General features: G+C 37.3%; 1 protein-coding gene across 4 annotated transcripts in view; it reads left to right on the plus strand.

The window, feature by feature from the left end:
• Positions 1–13,010, plus strand: part of SLC30A6 (solute carrier family 30 member 6) — a 36,846-nt gene extending 23,836 nt beyond the window's left edge. For all 4 annotated transcript variants that reach the window (XM_090281114.1, XM_090281115.1, XM_090281117.1 and 1 more), the window contains 4 exons: positions 4,279–4,381; positions 5,294–5,341; positions 6,299–6,367; positions 12,173–13,010. In XM_090281114.1, the coding sequence (XP_090137240.1) occupies positions 4,279–4,381; positions 5,294–5,341; positions 6,299–6,367; positions 12,173–12,673 (721 nt within the window). In that variant the 3' untranslated portion in view covers positions 12,674–13,010. The remainder of the gene's footprint in view (positions 1–4,278; positions 4,382–5,293; positions 5,342–6,298; positions 6,368–12,172) is intronic.
• The last annotated feature ends 233 nt before the right edge of the window (positions 13,011–13,243 follow it).

Here is a 13,243-nt window from a genome sequence, read left to right on the forward strand (position 1 = left end):
TTTTATTTACTACCTCTGTGTGTATACAGCCGAGATCTATATTGAATTCAAAAGACATATTTTAGTGACTTCTATTCGTGTCCACCTCAGTGGAACCTATTTTCCTCTATTCTTTTGATCACCTTTACTCATTCCCCCACCCCACACGCCTGTCTCAGGCAACCACCAATCTGTTGTCTGTTTCTTACGAGTTTGAATTTTTTAGATTCCAGATATTAGTGAGATCATAACAGTATTTATCTTTCTCTGACTTGTTTCACTTAGCATAATGGCCTCAGGGTCCATCCTTGTTGTTACAAGTGGCAGGATTTCGTTCTTTTTTTTATGGCTGAATAATCTTCCTGTTTCCCTGTCTTGGCTGTTATAAACAGTCTTATCATGTAGTATTGTTTAGTTTTTCTTTTTAATATTTATTTATCTGTCCTCTCCTTCTCATTCTCATTGCTGCTTCCCAAATTGAAGACCTTTATCATCATTCCCTTGGCCTAATTAGAGATATCTTCTGGTCTTTTAATTTTTCATTCTCACACATTTCTAGTTATCCTCTATTTTGCCACTAATGTGATCACTTAAACTTTCAGGTTCGGGCATAATATTTTCCGGTTTCAAAATCCTCCCCTTTGCAAATTAGAAAAAATTAAGTCATTAGCACAGTAAAGCCCCTATTAACCCTACTAGCCATCCATCTCTCTGAACTGTTTTTATATTTTTAGTTGTATTTTATTGATTATGCTATTACAGTTGTCCCAATTCCCCTTCTGCCCCCCACCACCCAGCACCCCTGATTTTCTCATGCAATCCCCACATTTTTGTTCATGTTTATGGGTCATGCGTATAAGTTCTTTGACTACTCCATTTCATATACTGTACTTTACATCCCCATGGCTATTCTGTAACTACCTGTTTGTACTTCTTAATCCTCTCATCTCTTCACCCATTTCTCCACATGCCCCTCAATCTGGCAACCATCAAAACGCTCTCTATATCTGCAATGCTGTCTCTGTTCTTCTTGTTTGCTTAGTTTGTTTTTTAGATTCAATTGTTGATAGATTTATATTTTTTGTCATTTTATTGTTCATGGTTTTTATCTTCTTAAACCCCTTAAACATTTCATATAATAATGGTTTGGTGATGATGAACTCCTTTCGATTTTTCTTATCTGGGCAGCCCTTTATCTGTGCTTCAATTCTAAATGATAGTTTTGCTAAGTAGAGCAATCTTGGCTGCTTTCCATGACTTTGAATATTTCTTGTCAATCCCTTCTAGCCCGCAAAATTTCTTTTGAGAAATCAGCTGACAGTCTTATAGGAACTCCCCTGTAGGTAACTAAGTGCTTTTTCTTGCTGCATTTAAGATTCCCTCTTTATCTTTAACCTTTGGCATTTTAATTATGATGTGTCTTGAAATGGGCCTCTCTGCATCCATCTTGTTTGGGACCCTGGGTGCTTCCTGGATTTGCATGTCTATGTCCTCCAACAAATTAGGGAGGTTTTCTTTCATTATTCGTTCAAGTAGATTTCCAATTTCTTGCTCTTTCTCTTCTCCTTCTGGCAACCCTATTATGTGAGTTTTGGACCTCTTGAAGTTGACCCAGAAGCTGCTTATACTATCCTCATTTTTTTTGGATTCTTTTTTCTTCTTATTGTTGATTGGTTGTTTCTTGCTTCCTTATGTTCCATATTATTGATTTGACTCTTGGCTTCATCCACTCTAGTGTTTCCCTGTAAATTGCTCTTTATTTCAATTAGTGAATCCTTAGTTTCTGACTAGATCTTTTTTATGCTATTGATGTCCTCACTAAGTTCCTTGAGTATCCTTATATCCAGTGTATTGAACTCTACATTGGATAGATTGCTTATCTCTCTTTTGTTTAGCTCTTTTTCTGGAGTTTTGATCTGTTCTTTTGTTTGGGCCATGTTTCTTTGTATCCTCATTTTGGCAGCCTCCCTGTATTTGTTTCTATGTATTAGGTAGAACTGCTATGACTCCCTGTCTTGGTAGTGTGCCCTAATGTAGTAGGTATCCCATAGGATCCAGTGGCACAGCCTCCCCTATCACCCAAGCTGAGTCCTTGAGGTGTGTCCTTCATGTGAACTGAATACACCCTCCTTTTGTAGTTGAGTGTTGTTGCTGTTGGCAGGTCAGTGGGAGGGATTTACCCAGGCCAGTCAGCTGCAAGGACTGGCTGTGACCACTTACCACCAATCTCCACCCCCCATGGAGAATAAGCTGTGCCAGGGGCTACGGTGGTGGTGCTCCAATATGTTCTGTAGCTGTTCATTGGGTGCACTGGCCCTCAGGTTTCCCAGATGGTGCAGGCAAGGTCAGCCCCCATCTGTGTTCCGCTGGGGGCCACCATTCCTGAGCTGCAAAGCAATCTGAGATGGCTCCTACTTTTGCTGGGGTTAGAGATTCCCAGTTGAAGCCAAACTGTGAATCTGGGCTGGCAGCTGCTAGTGCAGGGCCTGCGGCTCACTGAGGCCAACTGTTGCCTGTTTGAAAAGATTTGGAAGTTTTAAAGCAGGTGCCAAGACCAGCCATTCATAGGGAAAAGCAGCTTGGGTGGGTCCAAAAGTTGAGTAGGACAGAGTCTGAGGATTTTCAAGGCAGAGGTCAAACAGTGCTAGCCAGGTTGATGGTGTCTCAGATATAGCACCAGCTTGCCAGCTTTAGTGGGGAGGATTTAGAAAAGGGACAGTGGCCTCTGTTCACCTTGATGCCTGACACATCTGTTTTTCTCAGTATGCCACTGGTACCTTTCAAGGTGCTACCCCAGTGCTGCAGCTCAGAGGGAGTGAGTTTGAGTAGGTGAGTCCGTGTGTAGGTTCTTTAAGAGGAACTACTTGCGATGCCAGCAGTTTCTTCTACCGACTCAATCCCTGTTGGTTTTTGCAGCCAGAAGTTGCAGTGACTTATCTTCCTGGCACTGGAACCCTGGGCTGGGGGCCTGGTTTGGGCCTGGTGTGGGTCTTCCAAGGTATCCTTCCTGAATTTTTATCCACTCCATATGGGTGAGGGACCAGCCTGTTTTCTACACCCCTCCTACCAGTCAGAATGGATGTGGTTTCTTTAATTTTGTAGATGTCAGACTTCCATTCAACTCGATTTCTGACAGTTCTGAGTGATGGTTGTTCTATAATTTAGTTGTAATTTTGATATGGTTTTGCAAAGAGGCAAGCCTTGTCTGCCTATGCTGCCATCTTGACTGGAAGTTCCTGAACTGTTGTTAGTTGTTGCTACATCCAGATTTTATGCTTTTGTGCTTGTTATTTTATTTTTTATTTATTGATTTTTGAGAGGGTGGAAGTTCTCGAGAGAGATAGAAATGCTGATTTGTTGTTTCACTCATTTATGCATTCACTGATTGTTTCTTGTATGTGCCCTGACCAGATTTCGAACCTGCAATCTTGGCGTATCCGGACTATGTTCTAACCAATTGAGCTACCTGGCCAGGGCCTTGAGCATACTGCTTTCACTGTCTATGATATCTTCCTTCCATCATCTCACTCTCCTTTGAAGGCTTAGTTCAAATGTCACCTCTTTATATTTGGCCTTTCTGGATTAGCTTTACCCCAGTAGCCTCAGCCCACACTCCTTTGTGCATCCATGATTCCCTGTAGGGTCTTCTTTGCACGCAAAGAGCTTTATTATGTTTTCCACATGTGTATCTCCTGCTATTTCAAAGGCAGGAGCTATGTCTTAGCTCATTTCTGTTTCCAGCATGTGGGAAAAACTTAACAAGTGTGCTTGTAGCCATTGGCACTTTGGTTTGTTTTGATAGAGCAGTCTGAACTATTGTTGAGATGTTACACTTCAGTCACAATGCTGCTATACAAATACCTTGTAAAATTCCTGGGGAATTTTGAAAAATTTTGATAGTTAATATTTGAAAGTTATTTTACAAGCAAATTGATACAATCACTGATGGAATCTATTAGTGTCTGTATCAGATTACTGTTTGAAGGGTTTTATGTGTGGCAACAAATGAACATATAAGAAATCTTTCTAGTTGACAAGTAGATTGACTGAAAATAGATAGTGGGGAAATGCTCCCTTTTTTCTTCATCCTAATTAACATGATTATTAGGTTTTTCTCCACTCAGCTTTGGAGAGAAAGGATTCAGAAAACTCTTGTTTTCCTTTGAGATGCTCCCATTGCCATTAGTCACCACTTGTGATAAAATAGTTTTTTTGCTTTAGATAATTAATGTTCAGACTGAATAGTAAGAAGCCGAGTAAGGCATACATTTAAGATGTAGAATTGTTTTTTCCTTTTAGTAATTATTTTGCTGTAGACACTGCCTCTGCCATAGCAATTGCTCTGATGACGTTTGGCACTATGTATCCCATGAGCGTGTACAGTGGGAAAGTATTACTTCAGGTAAGGGTCTTCTTTCAATGTGCATGTTAATATTAGCCAGTTCTTCAACCAGATTATAAAATTGTATGTGTTCTACAAGATTGTGAAATTTTTAACTGTTGGAGGGCCCTAATGGAAATAAAGCCAAATAATAATCTCTGAAACTTTTATACTAAGAACTAGCTGAAATTACATTAGCCCATAAAATAGGCACAAATCTTCCTATATTTGTAATATAAAACAAAATCAAAAAATTTTTAAATTGCTTCTAATAATGTTTCCAGTGAAACAATATTACTTAAAAAAATTTTTAGATACTAATTTTCCTTGAATAAATTTGTATAAATTTATTGCATAATCAGGCTATTAATATAATCTGTTTAGGGTTTTCTTTTTTTTCTGGGATTGAATCAGTGAGAACTTGAAATTTCAGGCTTAAAATTAAAGTAGTAAATTGCTTATTGAAACAATGGGAACACCCAATGACAAGTGCCTGAACGGAGAGGTAGTTTCCCAGGACTGGATGTGTATGTAAGCACTGCTTTTCCTTCTGTCTGTACCTCATGTCTTTTCTTAAATTTATAGGTAGTATCTCCATCTTTAGGACCAATAATAACAATAAGATAATAATAGTTGTATAGTGCTGTAATCTACACAAAATGTTAACCTTCTTAAAGATTTTTTTGTTGACTGGTTGATTCTTTAAGGCTTATTTGGTCCTAGAGATAGCAGCTTCTTTGTGAGATAAAAAGAGCATGAGCTGATTCTTTGCATTACCCAACTGCTGGGGCCAGTTGAAACCTCTCTTCCCTGAATCATGATAGGACACGTGTCAAAAAAGCAAAGGTTGACGTAAGACTCAAAATTGTTTGTTTCTGGACCATTGTTATAAAAATTTTTTATCTCCCTTGATACATATTTTTTTTTCCCCAGACAACTCCACCCCATGTTATAGGTCAGTTGGACAAACTTATCAGAGAGGTAAGATGGAATAATAAATAAATAAATAAGTCATTTAAACTTACAGAGATGCAAAGAGTAGGTACAAGTAATACTTTTATTTAACCCTATCTAGAATTTAAGGGAGTTTATGTTCTTAACTCATTAGGAGACATAAAGTGACAAAGCGGAAAGATTGAGGAATTGTCCAGTCTGAAAGCTAAATTCACTTGACATAAATGTGGAAGGTAATGGTCTAAATACCACCCTACTACCTATATAAACATTGTGGTTTTTATGATTTTATATTAAAACCTAGGGGTTTGATTAATTCAAAACCCATTTTTATCTGTTCATTGCTTCACCATCTAACATCTTTTGGTTTTAAGTTTTGTATTGTTATAAATTTCCACCTGTTAACTAATAAAGGAATACAATAATTGAACTAATTGGATGTCGAGAGTATTTTAAACTATTGGTTGTTGGTATCACAAAGGCCACTTTTACTCAGCTAGTGGAACCTACGCCACTGCGCCAGTGGGTCCGTGCACTATACATCTGGCCTTGGAATTTCCTTTTGGCCCACATCCATATAACATGCATTGTTGTACAGAAGTTTGTTAAAAGGGAATCCAGAGAAAGAAATGGTAGAGAAGAAAGAAAAAATAAAAAACCTGAGAGCACAAGTGCTGGATATAAATATATGCCATATTGATAAAATAAAAGAGAACCGCACACTGTTGAACAAGGCGGGGCTGGAGGCAAAGACCTGACTCTACAAGGATTGCTGCAGGCAAGAAACTGGGGAAATAAGGCCTTCGTTCTAGGAACAAGCAGAAATAGTCTGTCAAGTGAGTGGCCTGGGACTTCTCTGGCTAATGAGTGTCCACAGGCAGGGTTTGGCCATGTCATTTCTCGGCTAAGAGCATGCCCATAGCGGGACTGAACTGTGTTGGATATGTCAAATACGAGCAGTTCTATTTCTGTGTTTTTGACCAGGTATCTACCTTGGATGGAGTTTTGGAAGTTCGAAATGAGCATTTTTGGACCCTAGGTTTTGGATCACTGGTATGTTTTCTACATATTACTTTAATTATAATTTAAAACATAGTTTATAATTTTTTAAACTAAAAAACGTACTTCTTTAATATTTTTATAGATTCTTTGATTCCCATTTTTGTTCAATAGAGTCTAAAATGTAGATGGATTCAGAAATTTAATTGAGATTAATGGAGGGATGTTTTTCTTTTTTCTTTTTTTTTTTTTCAAACCAAATGATCTCAACGCTGAACTCTCCACAGAAGACAAATTCATAGTTACACATTCCTAAATATGAAAATGTTGGAAAAGTAAAGGGTGTAATTCTCTTTAATTGCAGTTCTAATTTTGGATATATCGCTGAATTAAAAAGTTATAACAATACAACTTGCTGCAGCTTGAAATTCCATGTTTTCTAATCCAATTTGGACCTCATTACCAAAGAAACATTATTATGGCATGGTTTCATTTCTGTATCAGAAATGATGAGGAAAATAAAGAAAAGTACCCAGAAAAAATTAAATCACCATACTCCTACCATGTAGAGAAAATTGCTATTGATATTTTAGTATTTATACTTATATATTTATTCTCCTTAGAAAATGAGATCATGCTTTTATAATGTGCTATTTTCATTTAACATACCATGAACAGGTTTTCATATCACCAAATAATACTCCTCTAATTTTAAAAAAGTAGGATTTTTTTTTAACATAACACAAATCCCAGAGGTAGGCAGATGAGGGCTGGTCCAGCAGCCCAATGATAACGTCCACACTCCAGTCTTTAGTTTCAGATTTATGTTCTTTTAGTGGAAAAATGACTGCTTATCCCTACATTTCCCCTACTCGTTCCCTTCCTAGTCATTTTGGATATCTAAAACTCATTCTCTAATAAATTCTTCAGGAAGGGCTGTGGGGAACAACATTTACTAAATTCCTGAATATTGAAAACAGTTGTGGATATTAAACTTGAAAATCATTTTGGCTGGATATAAAATCCTTAGCACATATTTTCTTTCCTTGAGTTTCTTAAATGTATTAATTCATTTACCTCTGGCATAAAGCATTGCTGTAATAAAAGCCTGATGACTCATAGTTTGGTTTGTTTTTTTTTTCCCTTTATATGTGACCTGATCTTTTTGTCTGGAGGCCCAAAATATTATTATTATATCTTTTTTTACATCTTATAATTTTACTAGAATGTCTTGATGTTGATCATTCTGGGTCAATTATTTCAGGTATGCAATATACCCTTTCAGTAATGTTATTTCAAAAACAATTTTTATAAACTTTCAAGGAAGTTTTCTTTAATTGTAGTTTATAATATTTATTCTAGTCTCTTGATTTTCTTCTTTGGGAACTTCTATTATAATCATGTTGGATTTTTGCCTTTTTCCTATTTGTTTTATCTGTGTTTCCTTTTGATTTTTAAAACTGTCCTTCTTTTCACCTTTTATTTCTCTTACATTATACTTGTATGTTTACTTGTTTTTGTATTTTTCTAGTTTAGTCTTCATTTCTGAAGGGATTTTTGAAATTTTCTAATTATCTCATTTCTGAGGTTTTCTCATTTTGATTTATATTCTTGTTTGGTCTTTTGGCTTGTTTCGATAAAGTGAAGTATAGTTCTCATCAGTTTTGTAGGTAAATCTGCATGGTGATCTTTTAATCTGTTCTCTACTCCCTTTGTTCTTATAATAACTTTTTGTGAGATTTAGATCAGTCCTTTTCTATTGCTCCTTTTTACTCATATGTGAAGTTAGTTTTCCTGAACTTAAAAATGGGTGGTTTAAGGTAGTATGTCTTAAGTTCATGGCTCTAGAGTTCCCTCTTCTGATGAGTCTGTGAAGTGAAAGTCTCCCCCCACCCCCAGCTCTGTTTCTCTTCCATTTGTATCTGAACCTTCTTTATCCTTTGTCTCTCCTGTGCCGCTCAATTGGGATTCTGTTCCCAGTTGTTTCTTCTTAATGTGGAGCTTTGCTTGGTTACTTTTGAGAGTGCTAGGGTTCAGACTACTCTAGCTCTTCATATCTTATTGCAGACCCAGCTGCCTTTCTCAAATTCGCTGTCCTAGATTTCCATTAAGTACAGGTTTACTGCTTTGGGGTTTTTTTAGGTCAGTCAGATGCCCTATTGCTTCCTCCTCCACAGATGCTGATACCTTGCAGGTCTGTAGCTTTTATTTGGTATTTCTTAAAGAATACTATGCTAGCTGGTTTTCTGTAAATGTTGTTCATAGGTTTTTAGATTTGTTACCTTACTTTCTCAGTTTTTATAGGAGGGCTATTGAGGGCATTTCAAAAAAATGCCATCACTGTTGCTGTCTGCCAAGAATCCCAACATAATTTTTACTGGCTGCCAAGTTTTACATTATATGAATGTGCCATAATTTATTTAATTATCCCTCTATTGGACAAGTTGTTTTCTATTGTTCCCATATAAACTGGGCTGAGATTAATGTTTTTCTGGCATAATCTTTGTATATGCTCATGATTATTCCTTAGGATTAATTTTTAGGATTTTTACCGTGCTGGTTTTCAGTCACTCTGATCTTGGGCTTTGCAGCCTCCAGAACTAAATTTTCTCAGAGAAGAAGTGGAGAATGGTGGTCCCTAACCCAGCTCAAGTCCCAAGGTGGGCCTGAACAGATTCAGCCACTCCACCTCATTGGATCTGCACTACCCAGTCTTTCCTGGAATGGCTGGAGACTCAAAGCACCCTTCTGGTCTGGCATCATCCTGAGCTACACAGATCTGTCCTTAGGTTGCCTCAGGCCAAGACCAAGAGGCCCCAGGGCCCACTTCTTGTGGATAGAAGTCAATGGGGGCCTCAATAGTGGTGTGTCTCAGTGTTCAGTGGGCACACTCAGAATCCCCATTTGAGTGGTAGCTTCCTGTCCACTGTTAAACCTATGCCTCTCCTGAAAGTAGGTGGTGCATTAGGTTCAGGTGGAATGCGCGTGCGTGCATGCGTGCGTGCATGCGTGCGTGCATGCGTGTGTGTGTGTGTGGTGGGGGCCTCAAGACACTGGCACATTGACATCCCTGGCCATGCAGAAACCTCAGGTAACCCAAGCATCTAAAACAGCACTCATCTTCCCTTCAGTAAATGAACGATCAATCGCTATTTTTTTTCAATTAATTTTTTAGAAGGGGGTGTTTGTTAGTAAAAGATTATTACACTTTTTATGGATTTTGATGCCAATTGCTAACTTGCTTTCCAAAAATGGTTATACCAATTTACATTCCTCCAGTAATATAGTTCATTTTTAATCGTTCTTTTAATTGTACTGTTATAAAAAAATTGGTAGGCAAGCATTTATTAAGCTTGATGGCTTTTAAACACAAAGGATACAGTCATATCAGGTATTCGGAACTTGGCCATCTAACATCCACACTGACAATGTAGTGCCGAAATAAGAACAAGGAGATTACTCAGACAAGCTCTGAGGTGCCAGGTATAGTTGTCACAAAGCTATAAATTAATGCAAACATCATAATCATAAGAGACTGTTTTCAAGCTCATACTCAGAAATGTGTTTCACTTATTTTGCTTTGGCTTTTATGTCCCTTTCATAGGTTTGTACAGTGACAGCAGTGAGGTGGCAGCAGCAAAGAAAAGGGAAAAAATCAGAGCTGCCTTGAGTTCTAGACATGGCTTGTCAAATGCAAGCAATATAGATAATTTTTCAGTTTCATGATTGATAATTATTACTGCTCAAGTTATAGATTCAGACATATTTTAACTAAACCAACTGGCCAATTTCTGTGTAGTTTATGCTTTGTTGTAGTTTTTTGAAAATCTGAGTTTATCTAGAAATCAACATGGAATATCTGTTGAATATTTTGTTTAATTACTGTATTTTTCACACTATAAGATGCACCTGTCCATAAGACGCACTTAGGTTTAGAGGAGGAAAACAAGGAAAAAAATATTCTGAACTAAATGGTATACTAAAGTATTTAATAAAATATAACAATAATAGTGACCTTACCATAACTCCCTTTATATACTACAAACTTGAGCATTTGTGGTTGCTCACCCAGTTACTGCTGGCCTCCTCACACAGAAATCTGGTGAGTACTGGAAACAGTATGAAGGTAGATGAGACAGCTGTAGCATCTAACGGAGCCAGTAGCCAGCCAAGAACGTTACTTCAGCTCAACCCATCTGCCTCTCATGATTGGCAGAGCTTAAGACACAGTGATTGGTGATTGGAGGCGGTTCTACTGACACAGACCCCACCCAGTGTCAAAGACAATTGGCAACTGGCACTGTGCCTCATACCCATTATTAGCCTCAGCTGATTTGACAGGTCAGCGGTTGTAGCTGGGAGTGTCAGGCAGCTCTCTGCACTCTCCCAGGTCCCAGGTGATGGGCAGAGGCAGATGGCAACTGACCAGACACCCTGAGAGTCAGCAGTAAAGTGGGACATTTAAGCGTCCCCAGGGGTTTCACGTGGGCCCACTGCTTCCTCTTCTAACAGCTGTCGCCACCGCTGACAGGTCAAGTAATACGCATCATGGTCTGTGATGCAATATTTGCTCCATAAGACTCACAGACATTTCCCCCCACTTTGGGGGGAAAAAGTGCGCTTTGGGGGGCGAAAAATACGGTATATTTTTATTATTTGTTTTTATTTAAGTTCTTATTATACAAATACTACCCAATTGTTAGAAAAATTAGAACTTACAACTAAATCAAAAAGAAGATAATTAAAATTGTTGGTAATTTTACCATCTGGAGACACATATGCTGTCATGCTTGATATTTCTCTGTATGTATGAGTTTTAATCAAAATAGGATCATTGTTGTACCTAGTATTTTATTACCTACTTAAAAAATATATGATAAACATTTTTTCAAGTCTATAAACAGACTTCTTTACAGTGAGTGTAATGGCTGGTGCTCTCTTATTCTCCTAGTAACCCAGTCTAGAAACCTTGAGATCATTTCTGATGAGTCTGTTTTACTCACCCATTACATCCAGTTGGGTATCACGTCCTCCCACTGCTAATCCATGGAGTATCATGAATCCATCTGTCCCTCTCTGATCCCACTCTGTCCTATCTGAGACCTCTTCATTTTTAATCTAGACTGTTGCAGTCATTTCCTACATAACTGGCAATCATTCATACATATGATTTTTCTGAACTCTTCTCCTGTTGCTGTTTTATTGCTGCTGTTAAAACATATTATCATGATATTTAGCCACCTCTTCTAGGCTTTCTTTTTGACCCCATTACCTACTTTTTTCTTTCCATTCTTTCTTTGTTTCCTCTTTTCCTCCTTCCTTTCTTTCTTTTCTTTCTTATATTTTTTTCTGCCCCCTGAAATGTTTGAACCTCTTTTTATATTAGTGATATTGTTTATTCTTGCCCAAACATGCCACACATTTTAATTGCTTTCCTAAGCCTGTCTCCACCTTTTGAAATTTCATTTAACCATCAACCCTAGATCACATCATTTTTTTTTGAAGTCTTCCTCAATTTGAATTATCTCCTTTTTCTGCCTTTCCATTGCATTTTTTATATACTTCATTTATATTCTGCCTTGTTATAACATGCCTTATCTTCCCCCTACATGGATTTCTCTTCATATATATATTTTAAAAGATCATGTTTTTTTAAAAAGTCAAATTATTTCATTAACTCTTTACCTTGATAGTCGCTACTAAGTACTCTAAGGAACATCAAGACATTAAGCTTTCTCTTGTATTAAAGAAAATACCAAGTACTGTCACAACAGCTCATAAATAAAATGTTCATTTCTAATGGAATTATCAGGAGTGTAATTCTAAGCAGTCTCTTTCTTATGATTTTGCCCCTTTTAGGCTGGATCAGTGCATGTAAGAATTCGACGAGATGCAAATGAACAAATGGTTCTTGCTCATGTGACCAACAGGCTATACACGCTAGTGTCTACTCTGACTGTTCAGATTTTCAAGGATGACTGGATAAGGCCTGCCTTAATGTCTGGGCCTGTTGCAGCTAATGTCCTAAATTTTTCAGATCATCACATAATCCCAATGCCTCCTTTAAAGGGCACCGATGAGTTGAACCCCGTCACATCAACTCCAACTAAACCTAGTAGTCCACCTCCAGAATTTTCATTTAACACCCCTGGAAAAAATGTGAGTCCAGTTATTCTTCCAAACACACAAACAAGACCTTATGGTTTGGGCCTTAATCATGGACATATACCTTATAGCGGCGTGCTTAATCAAGGACTTGGAGTTCCAGGAATTGGAGCAACCCAAGGATTCAGGACTGGTATTACAAATATACCGAGTAGATATGGAACTAACAATAGAATCGGACAACCAAGACCATGACGTACTGTAATTTATTTATATGAGAAATATTAACTTCTTGACTTCCAGTTATTTAGTAATCCAACTTTGCATCGACTGTTCAATCATTTATTGTAAATATTAAAGAATAGTAGTCTAGTTCACATTATATGAAACCAATGAAACTATTTTTATAAAATGCATTTAGGACACTGAGAACCTTTAAATGTTGTAGGCTTTAAAGTGTATTTCTCTAAATTCAAATTTTGCTATCTTTGGTTTCGTAATTGACTACAGTGTGACATGAGATTACCTTTGCAAGAAAAACATGAGTTGGATCTGTCACATTACTAAAAATACAATATTTCAGTGAAATTTATACACCTGCTTCTTGATTAATGATACGCATTTTAGGAAAGGAAAAATATGTCCATCTTAAAAGTAAAAGTCTTTTTATAGCTTTTCCAAACTTAATTGCTACATTTCTTTTTTTTTTTTTTTTTTCCTGAGGTCCTCCTGTATTATGTCTTTCAAAGTAAAAGCAAAAAAAATTATCAGAAATTTTGGAACATATTCTGCTACCTGGTTTTGGTCATTTAAAAATTTCTGTGC

Source organism: Furipterus horrens, unplaced genomic scaffold, assembly GCF_987537825.1.
Source record: "Furipterus horrens unplaced genomic scaffold, mFurHor1.1.pri manual_scaffold_6, whole genome shotgun sequence".
Taxonomy (NCBI): Eukaryota; Metazoa; Chordata; class Mammalia; order Chiroptera; family Furipteridae; genus Furipterus; species Furipterus horrens.